At 42.5% G+C, this 21,197-nt stretch overlaps 1 protein-coding gene across 2 annotated transcripts in view; it reads right to left on the bottom strand.

Moving 5' to 3' along the window:
- Window positions 1–21,197, bottom strand: part of PRRX1 (paired related homeobox 1) — a 73,556-nt gene that overhangs the window by 11,377 nt on the left and 40,982 nt on the right. For both annotated transcript variants that reach the window (XM_021682642.2, XM_021682643.2), the window contains exons 2-3: window positions 6,302–6,477; window positions 1,705–1,886 (exon numbers count right to left, since the gene is read on the bottom strand). In XM_021682642.2, the coding sequence (XP_021538317.1) occupies window positions 1,705–1,886; window positions 6,302–6,477 (358 nt within the window). The remainder of the gene's footprint in view (window positions 1–1,704; window positions 1,887–6,301; window positions 6,478–21,197) is intronic.

Below are 21,197 nucleotides of genomic sequence, written 5' to 3' on the forward strand. Positions count from 1 at the left end.
CTGCCCTCAGACTCCCACTGGTAAGGACTACATGGCAGCCATCTGGATGGTTTAGAGCTGGTGTGAAAAGTTCCTAACTGGGACCCAGGCAGGAAAAGGAATAATACTTCCTGGTCGTGACCAAATTCAAACCAGAGACCTTGAAACATCAAGCTTTGAACCACATCCATTTCCCAAGCCATTTAATGAGTCTGTGAGCTATCAATATTTATCAGAGAAACAAAGCAGTCTTTTACTTATTTAAAATATTAAAGAATATATGATTTCACAATGGTCTTCAAAATGTGTTTTAGTAAGTCCTATGGGAAAAGAGTCTAAATTTTATATCAGACATACAGATAGGGCTAATCTTTTGAAGTCAGCAAGGCTTACTATATCTGAGAGATGAAGAAATTTCCAATTTCCCAGGTATGGGGTCTCTAAGTGCTAAGACCAACATAATTCAGACTAATTTCACAACGGGGGATTAAAAAAAATTCCAAATACATTTATGGCATTTCTTTCAAGGAATTGATTTGGAACAGAAAGAACATTTAGGTGAGGTCTTATGCTTTGATTAAAACCATCAACTTTTGAAAAGTATTTGCATTTCACAAATGTGGCATTTCATATCAGGAGTTCAGCTTTCGCTGGGAAATAATCTCCTATAACTAGTTTAAGACCTCTACTTAAAGCGTTAATTAACCTTAACAATAAAAAGGCAAATAAAAGCATAATAAGTGAATTTGTGAATACTTCCTCTGGCAATTGGCCAGAGAGCACACAGCCTTGACCCGGTTTCTAAGAGTACTCAGGTTTAGGTTGGTTCAAAGAAAGGCACTTTGGAACAATGATGATGTTTTAGGCACTTGGGTCTCAACTTCCCTTGGGCATTAACCTGTATTATCTGAACAGCCTAATAAATGGAGATTTAAAAAGCCTCTCCAAGAAATTGAAATAGTACTCTGTTATTTGCTTCTTGAAATTTTTTCACCTTTTTAATATAAAAGTTTAGTGTAAATTATACATTGTTTTTAATATTTTAAAAACCCCACTCAGACAAACTGACCCCCAAAGAACTTCAGATACGTAGATAAGAATTTGCAATAGAACAGGAAGTATTTTGGATCATAAGACATCCCTACCTGCTAACAAGGGACTGTGGCCATGAGCGTGATCAGAATGGTCGTGGATTTCCCTTCCTTCCCTCTCTGTCTCTCTCTCTCTCTCCTTCCTTCCTCCCTTCCTTTTCCTTTTCTTCCTTTTCTTCTTTTAATTCAAAATCAGTTTTACCATAAAGTTTGTCTTTGAGCCTACACTTGGAGCCTTACAAGTTAAATTTCTACTTGAGCGTAATGAAACACATCTTAAATTTGGAATTGGAGTCAAGTTTTGTTCCTGAATGTTTGCAAGAGGGACTCTGGGCATAGCTTAATGATCTTTTCTTTTAGATTCTTCCCCATCTTTGAAACCTTTGCAAGAGTTCCTGAGTCCAAGAGAAGATTTCTGATGGCCTGTCCCTCTCTCTTCTGCCCCAAACCCTGCTCCTGGGGCAACTAGTAATCTCCCATGAAAATCTGGGGGTGTCAGCAAGTTGAATGTCTCTGAAGAGGTTAACCCAGTAAGAAATGTCAGCCAGCCACACCAGCAGCTCTGAAACGTGACCGACCGCTGAGAAACGTGTGGAAGTGGAGCAAGGGGCGGGGGGTTGGGCCAGTCATTCACCTGTACGGAGAGGCTGTCCCCCAGGAGAGATAATCGGTGGGTCGTGGAGCAGGACGAGGTACGATGGGCTGCTCCACAGCAGTCACGTCCCCTGAGTAGGATTTGAGGAGGGAAGCGTTTTTATTGGCCAGCATGGCTCTCTCATTCCTGCGGAATTTGGCTCTTCGGTTCTGAAACCACACCTGGAAGAGTGTCGGGAGGAGAGTGGGACACAGGGAGGGAGAGGGAAACAAAGAAGAAGAGGTTACACGAATAACGAATAACGTCCTGGTCGATGTTACCACATAACGCCTCCCCAAGGAAGAAACAGGACGGGTACAGAATTCTTCCCAGAACAATACAAAGATGCCACAGTCCTTCCCTGTTGGGCCACGTTAGCGAGCTACCCTGTTATCAGAGAAGACTATTACAACAGGACCCTGAGGGACTTCCATCATGCCCCCCAGAGATGAGATCCATGACCAGCCCACAAGGGAGCAAAATGTGGGTTACAATCCCGGTTGTTTTGTAATCAAGGAGAAGAGAAAAACCTCATTAGATGTCTGCCATGGATACAGTGACATTTTTAAAAGTCTTTTTCAAAATTCTCCAAAATGTGAAAATATCATCTGCTTTTGAAATAGTTATTGGACATTTAAAGAAAATTCTCCATCTCATCACCGATGCCTGTGGCAAGAATTTACGAAGCAAGTGGTTTATTTGGGAGGTGCGAGGAGCACCAGGGGAAGAGGGAGGAAGTTACAGCAAGAAGCAGCTAGCGACAGCATCCGCTACAGCTCATAACACATTTATCAAGTGCTGCTAAGGGCTAGAAATGTCCATAAGCACAATGTATACATTACTTCTACTTGTCGTGCCCATTCTGTACATTAGGTTTTACTTTTTCTATTTCAGAGTTGAAGAAACATGTTCGATGAGATTAAGTCATCTGTTGAAGTTCACTCAGATAATCAATGGCTAAGTTTCTGTGCTTGAGGACAGCTGGCTCATGACCATACAAGTCCTCCAGAGTGCCACGGAATTGCCTTCAATCGTTTACTCGTTCAAGAAATCTTTATGGGGTCCCTGCCGAGTTCCAGAGTCTGTGCTAACTGCTGGGAGTAGAGACATGAGACTAATTCTCTGCTCATAAGCAGCTCACAGTCTATTAAGAGAAGACAGGCAGGTAAATTTGAAAAACTGCAAAACAAGTCTTTTAGGTGCAATTATGGAAAACACAGGGCAAGGCACGGGAGAAAGACATTGTGTGGTGTGGAGTGGGACAGTGTTACAGCTTCTGGGAGCAACATTGGTGTAAAATACCACATGGCTGGTGCCCTGTGTATCGTGCCTGTGCAAGGGACAGGCAGAAATCAGGGAAGGAGAATCCGGTCCTCACTTTCTGGCTCCGCACACGCCCAGCTCTTTTGTTTCTCACATGTCCTTGGCATTACTATTTCTTTGATCATTTTAAATGCAAAGGGGTCTATCAGTGCCCTGCTTTATATTATCCACTGGTTCTCCATCGCTCACAGAATAAAATCAAAACTTCTTACCATAGAACAAAGGCTGTTCAGGAATTAGCTCTTGGTCCACCAACCCGGCCACATCCTGCATCACTTGGACCTCATGCATTGGCCCTCCATCATTGCAGTTCCTACCCTGGGCTTGAGACTCTCAGATGCATCCAGTTATTTCCCACACCAAAGGCTCCCTCTGTCTGTGATAGTCTCCCCCTCTTTGTCCAGGTGTCCAAAGACTTGCTTTTTCAAGATTTGACTTTAATATCATCTCTTTTGTAAGCGGTTGTAGTAGAAAGAATGTGACTTTAAAGTCTAATGGAGTTGGATCAAAATACTGGTTCCACTACTTTGAAATTTTGTCATTGAATAGTTATTTAGTGCCTCTGATCCTTTGTCTCCAAAACATACGGAGACAATAATATTCACAGGGCTGTCATGAGAGTTGGCACAGAATGGGTGTATTTAATATGTGTGTATTTCTGCCCCCTTTTCCCCAGGCAGATTTGATCATTCCTTCCTCTGGTCTATCATGAATTCTCATATATTCCTTAAGTATGGGAATCATCTTATGTCATAACAGTATGGCATGCATATTTATCTTCTCTGTCTCCAGTCTACAGCACCCTTAAGGAGAGGGCCAGTGTCTTACTCATCCCCAGCAAACTGAAATGGTTCCAAGAGTATAATAGGTGTTTGATAGATGTTTGAGGGGGAGAAAAATAAGAGGAAAAAGAAAGAGGGAAAAAAATGAATTTTGCAAAAATGATAAGATATGGCCTCCATCCAAGAGGGTTCACAAATTAGTTGGGGAAGTTGGCTCACATACAACTCAATATAATAGGTGTTGTGTTGTGATAAATGCCATAAAGAAGGCCAGGGTCAGAAGGGAACGGTGCAGACTGGGGAAGGGTAAACTTCATGGAGGAAGAATAACGTGGTGGAGGGAGAATTCTGTCCACACACATATGAAATGTCCACAGCCCCGACAGGGATTAGAACATAGTAGGGTGAGAAAGGAGGAAGAGAAAATAGTTTCAACGTGTAAAAAAGCATTTGTCTATTGTAAGGGGGGAAAGACCAGCTCACAAACTGCTCTTTCACATTAAAAAAAAAAAATGTCTAGCATTGTCCCATCCATGTGTCCTTATTTACAATTCAGATCACCATGCCAAAGTGGTGCTTCAAGGTACTGTGGGTTGTTGGTCTAAAATTACTCATTACACTGCAGCAGGCCAAGCCTGGGGCATAGAAGATATGCGGAGTTTGAAGGGAGAGGAAGGGATTTAAGAGTGGAAATACAGAGCCTGTTTGGAGAGCTGTGGTTAGCAGCATGGGGGAAGAGGATGTGGGAAAGCAAACCTCAGGGTTGTGCTTTGGAAGGCAGAATCGAGACAGCACAACTGAGCCTTGTCCCTGCAGATCCTGCGGGTCACTCTCACCTGAGCTGTGAGGGGTTGCCAAGCAGTGCCAAGGGCCTCGCCTAACCCACGTGGGGTAGGGGTCTAGGCAATTTTCCCTTTTGTTGCTGACCTCTTGTTCTCTCCTGGGGGGAGCCCTTCTAGGTGAAGTCACTGCTTCCCTATGGGGAGAACTCTGGAAAACTTTCTCATCAGGCTGAAGGGACCCCCAGGACCCTCTCCATCAACTCAACAAGTGTCCCTCATAGTATACCGCACCTCATGGCATGGACACAGTTCTCACCTCAATGCCCTTTGGGTCTAGCTAAACTCCCTGTCGGTCAAGAGATCTGTCACTTGCAGAAAGAAATCCCTCAAGTCCAGACTGAGCACAAATATACAAACAATAATTTCCTCAAGAAAACAAGACAGATTGGCCTAACCCACACCCACCCTTATCAAAACGGCAGCCCACCACCAGCTCTAGGGAAGACAATGGGTCTTTACTTCCAGCAGAGAGAGCAAGGCACCCCGTGAGGAAGCACTTAGCCAGGAGAATTACTCATTCAAAGTCTACTCTAGGGCTTACAAGCACGAACTTTGCGAACTTTGCGTATCTGCATTCAAATCCCAGCTGAGCCGCTTGCTGGCTCTGTGACTCTGGGTAAAATACTGGAAACTCTCTGTGCCTCAGTTTCCACATCTGCAAGGTGAAGAATTCTATCCACCTCACTGAACTGGTACGACGATGAAACAGATTAGTTCATGTAAAGGACTTAGAACAGCATTTGGCATATAAGGGTTCAAGTAGTGCTAGTTATTAGGTGATTATCATCATTATTACTAATCCCAGGTTGTATTATTTCAAGATGTCTGGATTGCAGTTGATGTGTCACGGCATTAATGTTAGAAAGGAGTGCTGTTCTCTCGCTACACTGTCCTGCATGCCCTTGCCCTTCATCGCTTCACAGAAACACAAAATCATCCACTTGAAGATGCTCATAACTCTGTTCTTAAATGCGAGGGCTTTGCTGTGCTCATTTACACTCCCACCAGTGTCCACAACCATGTGTCTTTATAATAAATCTCTTGCAGGTTTGGAGCTCCCAAAATTGGGGAAGGAAATCTGAGGTAGGGAGCAGAGAATTCATCTCCTTGGCCACCCTAAAGCTCAAATCGAAAGCTGGGGTGGGAGGTGTAGAGTCAAATGCTCAGAATTACAATGTCTGTAACTGGAATCTGCAAGGGCAGGCAGCTATGAGGAGTGAGCTCGCAGCAGGGCATATTCTGCCCCCTAAAAGCTTAAAGTTGATTTGTAAAAATACCATGCTGGGCCACCTGGGTGGCTCAGTCGGTTAAGCATCTGGGTTCTGCTCGGGTCATGATCCCAGGGTCCTGGGATGGAGCCCCACGTCGGGCTCCCTGCTCAGCGGGGAGCCTGCTTCTCCCTCTGCGTCCTTTTCCCCCTGCCTGCTGCTCCCCCTGCTGTGCTCATTCTCTCTCTCACAAATAAATAAATAAAATCTTTAAAAATAAAAACACAAATACTATGCTGCCCAAAGAAACACAGTTAGGATCTGATTCTGTCCTCATGCTGCCCCTTTGTAATCTTTCTTAGTAGCAGCTCCTGTGGGAAATCAACGACTGGCATTTTTGAACAGTCTGCGACGCGTGCCCCTGAAGCAATACTTTGGTTACCTGCACTCTGGCCTCGGTGAGGTTCACCCGGCGGGCAAGGTCCTCTCTCACGAAGGCGTCTGGGTAGTGTGTCCGCTCAAAGACGCGCTCCAGAGCCTGCAGCTGGCTGCTGTTGAATGTCGTCCTGTTCCTCCGCTGCTTTCTCTTTTTCTTTTCCTCGGAGTTCAGCTGATCATCTGGAGCAGAAGAAATGGATGCTAAGGAGCTAAAGTCACGTCTGGGTCCCCGTTTACACTCCTCTGCTGAATATCTACAGTAAGAGATTGTTTCCTTTGCTCACATTCTTCCATCTCTAGTGTTAGAGCCAAATGTCACATTCAATGTGCAGATGAGGACAGGCATCGGTGCTCTTGAGTCCACCGGCCAAGGACCCCCAGCAGTTCTGAGGTCTGGCTGCTACTTCTAAATCTGGGACCAGACCTGAACTGACAGGGAGACATTTCTTGCATGCTCCTTGAAGCCTGTTTTGTCAAAGATGACTAAAGGAAAATCTTACTCCTACCCATGTTCTCTGGACTTTTGTAGAATGGGGGAAGAAGAGTAGATTGCCTTGGACCTTCTTTGTCTTATGTTATATTATGTTCATTTGTACAGTTTCATAACCAGGGAAACCAACTATTCCCTGGTTCCTTCTCCTCAACATACCCACGTAAACACAAATGCAGGAGTTAGTCAAACTGATGAGAGGGAGTCCTGTTTTACCACGTGTTCTCCTGGAAACACCAAGTCATTCCTAACTGCATTTGCTCAAGGCTCTGTGCTCTTGCTAAGGCCAGCTTCCAAAGCCTCAGCCTAGATCAGGGATGGTGCTCCCACACCATCCACCCAAGCCAGCATTGGCCTGGGACTCGCCCGATGAGAACAGAAGTACAGGGAACCAAACTGAAAGATCTCTAAAACAGTTTCACCCAGAAACTTTGGGGAATCGTGACCCCCAAGGTTTCACCTGTCAAGATCCCCCCCCTCGTTTTCCTCTCAGTTCCCCCAAAGACATCTTGGCAAGCTGCTCATCCAGCCTGCCCAAGGAAATAAGAGAGTAGCTCGCTCCAGTCCTGCCACCCGCATCAGCGCAGGCCGGAATGATGGATGTGTGAAGCTGAGCAGAACACCAGCTGGGCCACCGTCACCAGCAAGACATCCCTGTGAGGCCTGGCCACTGCAGAGGCATGTGGTGCCCAGAGATTTATAGCACAGAGGTGCGGAGGCCCAAGACACATGCTTGGCCTGGTGAACTGGACTTACACTTCCAACGGCCCTCCCCTCAGACTCTCAGCCCAAAGAAAAACAGGAGGAATGAGAGTGAGGATAGAGGGAAATCGGGGTTTGGCCCCTTGCTCCACACGCAATAGAGAGTAGCTCTCAGCCATTTTTTCCAACATGTGAGCTCTCCTGTTCCTCTCTGACTATAAACACACAACACACTCAAGAAAGCAACCAGGGGCGCCTGGGTGGCTCAGTCGGTGAAGCCTCCGACTCCTGATTTTGGCTCAGGTCTTGATCTCGGGCTCCTGAGATCAAGCCCCATGTTGGGCTCCAGGCAGGACATGGAGTCTACTTAAAAAGAAAAAAAGCAACTAGCATGAATCATGAAGTCCTAAAGAAAAGTGATACCTCTCTGAGCTGTAATATTATTATTATCACAAATTGAGGGCATGTTCTAAATTTGGGTGTGGATTCAAAGTGTAGCTTATATCCAGGAGCTCCTGGCCCAGATCTCTCAGTGCCTGACAACTGAGGCCTCCAAGTGGTTTTGATCAGAGATCCCTTCGTCATGAGTGCTGCCTTCCCAGAACAGAAGCTTAGAACAGAGACTGCGCATTTCCTCTGGATATTTAAAGCACTCAGATAGCATGGAGCACTGGGTGTTATAGGCAAACAATGAATCATGGAACACTACATCAAAAACTAACGATGTATGGTAATTAACATAACATAATAAAATTAAAAAAAAGAATAAAGAAAATAAAAATAAAGCACCCAGATATATAAGCACTTGTTGAATGTGCAACTTTTCTTGTCTTTAGAAAACTGTTCTTGTTGAAAAAATCCATACAATCTCAATCCCATTCCTCCCACTAAGAAGGTGCTGACACTTATTCTTTCAGTTTTAGGGTCATGTTCACAGTTGACCACCTCCCTGTTTTTTTTTTTTTTTTTTTCTATTTGTGGTATCTCCACCAGGAGCCTTGTGTTGAAGAAGTTGCTGTGACACTTTCAATAAGAATGTCAGGTCTGCAGCATCCTGAGAATGGAGCCAATTTAATTATCATGATTTCTGGGATTGATCAAGGCCTGGAATATCCCAGCCAACATCCTGATTATACCACTATTCACCTATCAGCAAAATTCCTTTACAATTACATCCACACTGGAATCCAAACACCTGGGGTCAAACAGCGCTCAGCAGTGGCCTCACATCTGTGTTCTTCTTCGTATTTAAGTATTTGGAGGCTTTCCTGTTGTTTTCATTCTCTTTCCCAAATCTTTTCTTCTACAGTTTTATCTGTCTTGTACTTCAGGTCTCTCTAGGTCATCTAGGCCTTTTTGACAGCACCACAACATATATTTCATGCTCCTATTAAACAGAGTTCTGGAAAAAATCTGTAGCTTCCATACCTGCCCAGGACTGAGACCAATTAGACAGATCCTAGGCTTTTATGTTTATTCACATAAAGGAAATCTCTTATTAAGCCAATCCTATGATTCATTTGCTTCCCTGAGAGAAAAGTCTTTCTCAGGTATAGCCACAAATTCTAAATCCTTTATGCTGTTTTATGAACCTTTTCTTTTTGTACTGCCAAACTGTGATCAAGAACAAGAGTATTTTATGTTTTGTTCTTAGTCCTATAACCTGCTACATAATCTCTTGGTAGTTCTTTGAAATCTTCCACCTTTCACTCAAATTCCACCGACTGTCCACCATAAACCACCAGCTCCCCTGACGTGGGAGTAAGGGAAATGGAGAATTATAGTTTATGACACAGAATAAATAGCTATGATGACCTGAAATGAGGCCAGCAAAAGCTTCCCAGTGAATGTTCTTGTTGTTTTTAACAAAGGAAAACACCAGTCCAGATCATGTTGAAGGTGAGAAAAGACACACAAATAACAGGGGTCCAAGGAGTCTGGATCTGGCAAATGTCCTCCTAAGTGCAAGTATAATGGAACGAGACAATGAGCGGGCAACAGAGACAGCTTGAGTGGCAGCCCCTGGGCTTGGCTGTCTTTGCTCATAACCACAAACTGCGTGCTCCCTGTTTTCCTCCAAGAACACAGAAGATGGGACCCAACACAGTCTCCTGGGCAGCATGAGAAGAGACGTCAACATCTCAGAGATTTACAAATGTGGGGCATTGGAAGGGCCCGTGATAAGCACTTTTTAGCAGATTCTGGATGCTGGCTGAAGAGAGGGGAGAGAAAGCAGTGTGTTTTTATCATTGGAGGAGGGTCATCTTTCCGTAAAACCAGTTACAGAGAAGGTTGGTTTTAACATATGCTGCCCAAGGATACTGATGTCCAGATGGACGTCGGGGAGTATCTCATGCTTTGGAATTCTGAAGTGGGTAGGAGTCACCAAGCTGCAAAATAACCACAGAGGACTGAATGCATTTTTATCAAAATTGTAATATTTCTAATCCAAGGTGTTTATGGATTTTATGAATGATTATGTATTTTTATGTATGTTGTGGATGATTGAGTAAATTGCAAGTATACAGTTATGGCCACGATTTCTAATAAAAACCAGCAAAATGGCCTTGTGAGCAGGTGTATTTTCACTTGGAATCATGAGTCATAAAACATTGGCACCAAATGAAGCCAGAGAAATTGTCTAATTTCACCCTCTTATTTTATAGATGAGGTAAATGAAGCCTCGAAGAATGAAGTGACTGCCCCCAAATCACAATACCAGCTGTGCCTGAGCCAGAGCGAGAAGCCAACACTCTTAATTCCACTCCAGTCTCAAGTGCAAATGACAATAGTCATGCGTATGAAACATCTGAGATACAAATAAAAAACCATGACCCTGGGGAAATCTTATGGGAAATGCAGGTCTTTCCATATGATTTATATAAAGAGGGTCTAAGATAGAGGGTCCATGTGTATCACATGTTGTCATTCCTACCAGAAGAGTCATTAAAAAATGTAAACATTCTCATCTGGAATAGCTACTTTGATCCAGATGTTCTTGAAGTTCCTTTTTCAATGGCCTCCATAAGTCTCTGCTTCATCAATTAAATATGTGCAGGGTGATTTTTGCACAGTAGCAAACCCCATCTTCCATCTTCTCTCCACATCCATATTTACTCCTTCACTTTCTTAGGACACAGTTCAAAATCTCTGTTTTCTATGACGCATCCTAAATTGACCTCCTGTAAGACTTTGCCGATAACTTCCATCCATACTGATCTCTCCATTCTCCTAATCCCTACATATATTTTAGTATGTAATCAAATACTTTAAAAAAATTATGGATCAGTTCTATCTGTGTCAATGTTTTGTCACCTCGAAGCACTCCTATATTCCTGTAGAAATGATTTAGGGTCTCTTGATAAATTACATGACAATAAAATCTTGAAACAATCATGGTAGTATTGTGGCATAGAAGCAGTCCCAGAAAATTAGAACTTTGGTGATTCATCTGAAGTTTTAAAGGGCTGAATAATTTCTGAATTCCAATTATTCTTTTTAACAGTCCATAGCAAATAAATAGGTTAACAGTATCATTTGTTTCTGGATAACTTTACCTGTGGAGGAAATAACTTTCACCGTTTCTTTTTCAAATAGGTTAGTCATCAGATGTAGAGATGGGAGAAGCTGTGTGGTTCTGATTCCTTTGTAAATGCAGAAATTTGTCCTTCATTTTTATTCCTTAGTAGAAAAGCAGCTCCAAGATAAAGGAGGGGTTTAAACAAGCAGAAACACCGGTGAGAAAGAGATGCTAAAGAGAATGGCATTTGTTTTGTTTTTTTTTTAAAGATTTTATTTATTTATTTGAGAGAGCGAGAATGAGAGAGAGTACATGAGAGGGGGGAGGGTCAGAGAGAGAAGCAGGCTCCTCGCCGAGCAGGGAGCCCGATGCGGGACTCGATCCCGGGACTCCAGGATCATGACCTGAGCCGAAGGCAGTCGCTTAACCAACTGAGCCACCCAGGCGCCCCAAGAGAATGGCATTTGTAATGGATCGGGATGAGAACACATATGAACATTGCTCCAGGTAAGAAAGCCCAAGTCCTACGTGTGATGCCCCGTGTGCGTTCAAATACAAGTTAAAGGGAACAATAGCTCTGTCCTTGGCTCCGGGCTGGAATTCACTGTGGATTCCACATCTGGCTGCCAAAGCTGCACTGAAGAGTGGGTGGAGAAGACAATGTGAGGAGGGCCATCCTTAAACAGGAAGACCAGGTAGCACGCAGTGACCCCAGCTCACTACGGCCTCGCACTTGCTAGGCAGGCTTCAGTTAACTCCCAAAGACCCCGACCCTCTTCTGCTCTGCATCTGGTGGGAGAAGCCTTGGAGATTCCAAATAGGTCAGCCAAATATAATTTAAAGGTACAGCAAAAACATATTTTAGGAATAAAATCTGAAGAAAAATGTGTTTCGTATGCCTGAGTCACATCAATTTGGAAAGAAATCTGATGCAAGAAGATAAAACGCCAGCTTCAGTAGCAGAGACCAACCACCACATCAAAGCTTGCCTTCTTCCTTTTGGTTGAAAACATGGCAGGCCAGCGGATCTAAAGAGCAGCCCGCTGATCATTTTATGGGCATTGAAGAATGTTTTCAAAGGAACTTACATTGCACAACTACTTACTTTAATGGGATTTGTGTGGTTCGGGCCCTGCAACCTTTGGAAAATTGAAGGGAAGTATAATTGCAAAAGCCACTAAAAACTGTTTAGCTTTTATTGCAAGGCCTATGAAAAGCAGCAAGATACATCTGTGGCATTCATTTGAGTTTCTTTGGCTACACTAAGCTCCAATTGCAATTAGGACAGCATCCTTTTAATATGTGCTCTGATAAATGGCACATGGGTCATTTAACTGGGATAACTGTTGCAGTGTGGACCGAGCTTAGCACATCACAATGACCAAAGCCAAGTTTAGCAGCACATCTGCACCTTCTCAACAGCATACCTGGGATCCTCCACCACTGAATCCCAGCAACTCTCAAGACTGACCAGGTCTCTGCCAACGCTGATGCCCAGCTGTGCGGGTGCATCCTCACATTGCAGCTGCTAGACCTTGAACTTCACATAATGGCCCTTGATGTGCATATTTCTTTACTGTCAACTTGGCAAATAACACTATTTATTTTTAGTCAAGTATCAGTCTTAAGCCTTAGAAAATAGCATGAGAACACCTCAAATGTAATTTTGGGGACACACGTCCTTTGGAGAATAAAATGCTCTTAAAAGCGTGAAATATTATTTGTAATAGTTTTGACACCCAAGTTGAGTCAGTAGTTCCATGTAAAGCTACAGTGGTTTTATGTGGAGATAGCTCAATGTTGAGCTCTCTCAGTATAGCTGACTCTCCTTGGAAAGACAGAACCCCGAAGAGTTTGAGGTATCCTCATGAGACCTGCACTGCTTTGGAATCTTCGTCTCACGTATTTCCTTGCACCTCTCCAGGATAGATACTATTCCAGAGAGTCAAAACTCTGAATCACCTTATCTGCTTTAACTCTCTTAAGACGTTTATCTGAAAGCATTCCTGATTGGAACCCCTGAGGAGACCCAATATAAAGCGAGCCTCCTCATGCAGTCCCATGCTGGAACCCTCACTCTCTATTTGCATAATTTCCCCCATGCTGGCATCTTCCATGTGACTCTGAGTCTATTTTCCACGGTAACCTCGGAGTACAAAGTGTATGCTTGCATTCAATGTTCAATAAATACAAATTAGGGATCAGATGTAGAATATTTATATATTGGAATTATTATTATAGGAGTTCAATTGCTGAACAAATACCTTCTCTTGGATGAAAAATAAAATAAAATTCTGGCTTCAGATATGTAACCTACCCCCAATTTCTCTATGGATGAATCCCTTATTTACCTAGTTTCATTTTCAAATGTCAAAAAACAAACAAACAAACAAAAAACCCAACCCGGAAAATGAGAATGTTCCCATCAGACCCAACTAAACTGCCATTGGGAAATGGGCACAGTGGAGGGGGGAGTGGAAAGTGAACTGGCTTGGGAACCGAACGGGATGACCTGCACTCTCCCACAGGCCCTGCTGCTTACTGGCTGTGTGGCCTTGGGTAAGGCACCTTCCTTCTCTGAGCCTCAGTTTGCAAAACAGTAAAACGGAAGTAAGACGACCTACTTCCTATGGTCATTTGACAATGTGATGAGCACACAGCAGGCATACAGCCTGGCACACAGTAGGCATTTGGCAAGTGGCGGGTTTCACAACCACCACTGCTGTTATGGTTTCTCCCCAGAGACAGACTGCTCAAAACCACTGCTGTTGTTTCTTTTTTTCCTTCTGTTCACTGTTTGTTGGTATTTAATCAGTAAGATTTCTATCACAGCATAACTGCAGAGAAAGTGAGAAAACCACTCACATATGTGATACGGCTTCGTTGGTTTGATGGACTGCAGGACTGAGATCTAAGAAGCTTGACAAATGAACAAAAGCTTTAAAAGTCGAGATCTGAGATATGGTGGTTGATCCAAAATTGTACTATAGAAATCATGCACAGACATTTGTCTGAAAAGCCCCATTTGGGACATTTTTTGCTGCTAGTCAACTCCTGGCTTTCTAACAAGACAATTTTCTTTTCTCAATTCAGATTTTGGGGTAACATTCAGAAAGCAGGCAGATTCTAGACTCAAAGACAGGTAAGCCATTGGCACCTTTAACAAGTAATCTCACTAGAAATGAATTAAAAAAAAAAAAAACCATGAAAAAGGAAGAAGGCCAAGGGCTAAAGCCAGGCTATGAAAATTCAATGATTTCCCAGCCTGTGTGCCTTGGGTTGACTAATTTGGTTGCCACATGTCTGAAAACACAAATCTTGGGTCACATTACTCAATATTTATTCAGTGACTTTTTTTTTTCTGAATGTCTGAGCACTTTGGTAAATGCCAAAGGGATAAAAAGAAAACCAAGAAAGGCAAAGTTCTGGGAAAAGAGTGAGTTCTGACTGAGATTTTAAAAGCTTTCTAAACTTGCCATATTCCAGGTGTGTGGTCCCTATGAAAGTACTGGTATTCAAGTAGGATTACAAACAGAGCTCTAGATGAGCCGTAAGCTCCTGCCTTCTGCTGGTGGTGTCTCTCCTTTGTAGTGAGACTGTTGTCAGTTTGTAAGAGACACAACATCAATCTTGACATTAGCCGCAGAAATTGGTGTCTTTATGGGAGGTAACCACCCTAAGTCGTATTTTTTAATGATTCTTTTTCTTTTTTTTGGTAATAAACTTTAATGTTCTAAAGAAAAATCTGGGGGAAAAATCAGGTTTAAAAAAGCAAAACTGAAAACAGAGAGCAATGAAAGGGATGCACATAGTTAATGAGGAAGCTCAGCTCTTGGAAGGATAACAGTGATGCAACAAGACTCTTTGTTGGATAAAAGACAATTGAGAGGCTATTATGAAGGCACTTAAATACCTGAGAAGAGAGGCATGACTTTCACTTGCTCAACTTTTTCATCTCAAGTTGTTTTTTCTCTCCTTTTTTTCTCCTTTTTTTTTTTTCCATCTTAAGTTTTAACTATAGGGCCAGAAGCCTACAGCACAGAAAGCCACAGGGAACAGAGAATTCAGTTTTCATTGCAATAAGAGATGGAGCCAAGGTAATTCTGTAATGACACCATATAGAGTAAAAGAGGGGCCTGAAGAGAAAAATAAAGCCCCTTGCAACTGTTGCTCCTGTCTTTGACATCAGACCTATGTGAAGACCCGAAATATGCTAACATGGTCAACATAAGAAGCTTGGTTTTTATTTTTATTTTTTTTAAAGATTTTATTCATTTATTTGAGAGAGAGAGACTGAGAGAGAGAGCACATGAGAGGGGGGAGGGTTGGGAGGGTCAGAGGGAGAAGCAGACTCCCCGCCAAGCAGGGAGCCCGATGCGGGACTCGATCCAGGGACTCCAGGATCATGACCTGAGCCAAAGGCAGTCGCTTAACCAACTGAGCCACCCAGGCGCCCAAGAAGCTTGGTTTTTAAATGATGTTTAAGTGAAAGGAAATTAAAATTCTCTCTCTCTTTTTTAAGATTTATTTATTTATTCAGAGAATGAGTGAGAGCATGCACCCGAGTGGGGGCAGAGGGAGAGGGAGAGAGAGAATCTCAAGCAGACTCCCCGCTGAGCGTGGAGCCGGACACAGGGTTCATTCCCAGGACACTGAGATCAAGACCTGAGCCGAAACCAGGAGTCGGACGCTTAACAGACCGAGCCACTCAGAAACCCCTAAAATTCTCTTTTAGGAATAAGAAAAGCCAAAATGTAAACAGTGATTTAAAGCTTAGTATTTTTTGGAGGAATAGGCCACATCTCTGAATTTCAATCTTGTCTGTAAAATGGGTTGTAAAATGTAAGATATAAACAATGCATGTTTTTGAAATTGTCACAATTAAGCATACACATTTCCTTCTATTTTGTTTTAAATTCTATTACGGAACAATTTTAGACAGGGCTTCGGATGGGCGATCAGGAAGTTCAGATTCTAACCCAGCAGGATTACTGGTCAAATCGGTGATGTTAGGCCTCAGGGTCCTTACTGGCAAAATCACAAGTTGAACTAGGTGACTAAGATCTCTTCCAAATCCAGCATTGTGGGTTTTGAGGATTGTTTTATATTTTCCGTACCTAGCCCAATGGAAAACTTTCAATAATTGACTGTTTAAGGCAATGTCTGAATCTTGTCCTTTTGTTGTTGTTGTTGTGTTTTTGGTTTTGCATTGTTTTGTTTTGTCTTTGTTTTAGAACACCTTTGGCTAGATGATATATTGGATGAGGACTATACTCTCATTACCCATGCCTGGAGAAAGACCCGGTGATTGACCTGTTCCTCCATACCCAGAGCACTCTACAGAGATCAGTCTCCAAGCTGGAATCGATGTGACTCTTTATTTAAAAGAATTTGTTCACCTATAAGCACAGTTGAAAGAAAGAGGAAACCTGAAGGTTTCTATAAGACTTTAAATTTAGCAAACAGCAATGAGAATACCTGCTATTTCTTTTCCTTGACTTCTTAACCATGGGTTAGCTGACTGTAGCCTTGCTGAAAACAGTGTCTGTATCAACCAGCTTAGGCTACTCCCCAAAGTGGCATCACTAACAATGGTCACACTCAATCCTGACCTATCACCTTATTCATTCATTTGAACAAATTGTTACTGAGCATGTGTGGCATGCTGGGCAAGTAGGCACTCTGAGAAATACAGAGAAACATGACGTGTAGTCTGCCTTCAAGAACTTTATAACTGGTGTGGGGACAGAAGTCACAAATACTTGAAAAGTAAAGTGACAGTAAAAAAAGACACTCCAGTAAGGGTGGCAGCCATCAGAGCCAATAATGGGCCAGGGAGGAGGGTGGGGACAGCAGCTTGGGAGGGAGGTCAGAAGACAGTCTGCAGAGGCTTTCTCTGCCCTATTGAAGTCCAGCATCCCTCTCTCAGCCTCACTGTGGCCCACCCTACTCTAGTTGTGCTACAGACAGTGCTGACATTTTCCTTGCTTTCATTTCTGTTCTTCTTTAGTCTTGGTTCTGCCCAACAACACATCCTAGGCCTTACCTGTATCCATTGACTCTTTATATCGATGGCTCCTTGTCCTCCCCCAAGCCTCAGTTTACCTGTCAGCGATTTCCAAGGACCTTCTCTGATCACCAACCAGAAGCAGCCTTCCCCTCATGATCTTCCGTCCAGCATCTGAACCATCTGCCTTCTAACAACACTTCTGACCAAATGTGATTATTGCTTCTGACCATCGCACTAGAATATGAGCTCCATGAGGAACATCTTCTGACTTGTTAACTGTGTGTCCCAGCATCCAGCATTAGTTCTTGGCACACTTGAGGCACTTTTCTTGGAATGCAGAATGAATATGTTAATGGTGCTTGGTGGAAATGCCTATTTTGGGGAGTGCCTGGGTGGCTCAGTCAGTTAAGCATCTGCCTTCAGCTCCAGTCATGATCTCGGGCTCCCTGTTTGGTGGGGAGTCTGCTTCTCCCTCTTCCTCTGCCTCTCCCCCTGCTCATGCTCTCTCTCTCTCAAATAAATAAATAAAATCTAAGAAAAAAAAGAAAGAAAAAAGAAAATGCCTTTTTGGCACACCCTGGTCAATCACATTCAGCCACCAAACCTGACAGCCCCTTCCAGGATGAGTTTCTGGAAAGTCTTGGCACAGAAATTTTCCTGAAATGAAGGTTTTCTGCATTGTTTATAAGACATGTAAATTCCAGGAGTATGTGTTATCCAGGCTTTTCATGTACTTTCTCTGTGCAAGACTTTGCATCAGTAATTATCTCCCCAAATTGAAGGCAAGCCTCGAAGGCAGGTGAGCAAAGCCTGTAGAATGGAGCCCCATACTTCTTAGCAGCACCCAATAAATGTTTGGCTTTGATAATGATGACACATACGGAATCACTGACCATTTTAGACATGTCCTGGTGCAGTCATCTCTATGTGCCAAAAATTATGTTTAGCTTCAGGTTGTATTTTCTTCTAATTAGTCATTTCTAGTCACTATGTTTTCTGTTCCTTTTCACTGGCAAAGGAGCTTGGGCAAAAGCCGGCTACTTCATTCTCTAGCATACAGTGACATGACTGCCTGCCAACCACACCTAAACCTTAATTATATAGTGATTTCCTCTCCAAGGATGTGTGACTATTTTAACTACTAAGGAAGCTGATGCACTAAGGTCATATGAGGGGGGAAAAAAAAACGTTTTGGGCAAAACACTCAAAAATCCATGTGGAATAATCTTATTCCACTGAATCATGTCCCCTGTTGTTGAACAGCCCTAAAGAACTCCTTGTCAATAAGTGATTCTGTCTGCCTGGAGTGGAAACCTATGAGTAATCTATGTGTCACTGTGACTCATGTCATGGCCACCACTACCAACTCCCCATCATCTGAAAGTTGGCAGGAAGAATTCGTACAGCTCAACTCATAACAGGCAGAAGCCAGGATAGAGGAAAGACCTAAAAACAAATTTTGTTGACTGAAAGAAAAGATAATCAGGGGCGCCTGGGTGGTTCAGTCAGCTGAGCTTCTGATTCTTGAGCTCAGCTCGGATCTGATCTCAGGGTTGTGAGTTCAAGCCCAGCATTGGGCTCCATGCTACACTTGGAGTCTACTTTAAAAAAAAAAAACAAAAAAACAGAAAAGAAAAGAAAAGAAAGAAAAAGAAAACCAGAGGAGGATAACCAAGGGTAAGAACAATGGCTTCTAAGTTTCCACCTAAATGGTTCTCTTCCTCGGCATCTGTTTCCAATGTGCCGTCAGGGCCAATGCAAGCATTCTTCCTTCCAGTTCCATGAGTCTTTTTATTTATTTTTTTCAGATGTCTCCTAGTTTTAGATTTTTTCAAATTTGTAAATTACTTCCCTTAAAAGACTTTGAGAGCAATATGTTGAAGCAAGAGGAAGGACAAACAGGGGTAGGCTGGTCTGTCATTCCACCATAGAGCCATTCCCCAATCACTGATAGAACTTTCTTTTGCCAACTTTCTTCTTCTTCTCTATTCTTCTGGGATTCCAATTCAAATGGCACAGAGTTTAATGACCTGCTTAACTTACTTCAAAGCCAGCACCTTTAAAATAAAGTATCTTAGGGATAAACAGGAAGATTTTATGAATTCAGGGGACCCCTATAAAACATATACTGATTAGGAGGGTAGGTGGGAGAAGAGATTTTGGAAAATCAGATTTTATAAACAAAATATTTGCCTTAAGTTGGTTAAAGGAAAGTATATATATATATGATAGTGGATTTAGGCAAAAGTGGGAACATCCTAAATTACATATTTATAATTTTTTATCTAGCCAAAGAAGGAGTTATTTTTTTAATTAACATATAATGTATTATTTGTTTCAGGGGTACAGGTCTGTGATTCATCAGTTTTATACAATTCACAGTGCTCACCATAGCATGTACCCTCCCCAATGTCCATCACCCAGCCACCCCATTCCCCCCACGCCCCTCTTCTCCAACAACCCTCAGTTTGTTTCCTGAGATTAAGAGTCTCTTATGGTTTGTCCAAAGAGGGAGTTATTTACAAGGAAATCTGCTCCTTTTTTGCTATTCAGACATGTTTTGCAGACCCTTACTGGGCTCCTTTGCTTTATTCACTTGGTTATATCTATACTAAGGTTTTCTAGGGATAGTGATCATACCTCCTTTGACAGCATCAGTAAAATTCTTCCTTTAGTAAGATCTGTTAATCCGGGACTGACTTATTATGATTACGATTTTCCTTCCCTGAGACTTCAGTTTCAGAACCAGTCCCAGCTCTTCCCAAGGCCAAAGGGGCTCTAGCTTTGCTGGCCACTGTGGATTCGTGGTTACCAAATAATATTAGATGATTTCTTGACTGGAGAGAGCCCATTTTTTTAATATCAAAGATTTTCTCTAATTTGTCATAGCCCCAGACCAGATTTATACAATAGTGATTTTATACCCTTTCCCACATTTTCCACAATTCAATATTTTAAAAAGTTTTTTCATAGAATTTTATCATTAAGACAACTTTATATAATGGTTGGGGGAGGGCTCCAGCAGATTAGAAGTCAGACAATGTGGATTTTCATCCTTTCTGTCCCTAAAAAGTCAAGTAATTTTTTTTTACCCCAGTGATGTAATCTTAGGAATGTAACTTTGGGGGCACATGGGTGGCTCAGTCGTTAAGCATCTGCCTTTGGCTCAGGTCATGATCCCAGGGCCCTGGGATCGAGCCCCGCATCGGGTTCCCTGCTCAGCGGGAAGCCTGCTTCTCCCTCTCCCACTCGCCCTGCTTGTGTTCCCTCTCTCACTGTGTCTCTGTCTGTCAAGTGACTAAATAAAATCTTTTAAAAAAAAGAATGTAACTTTGCCGGGGGTGCCTGAGTGGAGCATTCTGTTAAACATGTGACTCTTGGTTTCAGCTCAGGTCATGATCTCAGGATCTTGAGATCAAGCCCCACGTCAAGCCCTAAGTCAGGGTCTGCACTCAGCATGGAGTCTGCTTGAGATTCTCTCTTCCTCTCCCTCTACACCTCCTGCTCATGCTCTCGCTATCTAAAATAAATAAATAAATCTTAAAAAAAAACACAGGTAACTTTGCCAAATGGGTTTCCATTTCTATTGCTGTCAAATGGGGCACTGCATTAGACTGTTTCAAACATCTCTTCCTGATTTTAACTTACAAATTCCTCTTCAAATACTTGACCAATGGATAAATCTATACTCCTGCAGAGTAAATAACAACATATTTATTTATTAATTATCTCCACTTTTATAATCTATTAATTTAACAATGGATTAACTACAGTTTATATAATTCCATGGTTACAGATTTCTATAGTCAAATGAGTAATGTTCATGATGTTTTAAATAACGTTACTGATGATTTCTGTGGCTATCAGAGTTATTTCAATGGTATGGATGCTTATTTTCTTTCAAGTAATTTTTAAAGAAAATGATCAGATATGGCAGTTATGCAAACAATTGAGAAGGCAGCAAAAATGAAAAACAGCTTTGCAAAGTTCTGGAATTTTAAAATAATTTGACCCTGAAAGATGGAGGACATATTTCTCATAAAATGTCAGTGTGCATGTGTGTGTATGTGCTATGTGTGGGTGTCTGTATGGGTAGATGTGTGACTCAGCTCAGAGAATCCTGGGTTGAACTGTAACAGGGCTATAAACGTGAGAACTAGAAGCAGACCCAATTGCCC

Source organism: Neomonachus schauinslandi, chromosome 6 (assembly GCF_002201575.2).
Source record: "Neomonachus schauinslandi chromosome 6, ASM220157v2, whole genome shotgun sequence".
Lineage (NCBI taxonomy): Eukaryota > Metazoa > Chordata > Mammalia > Carnivora > Phocidae > Neomonachus > Neomonachus schauinslandi.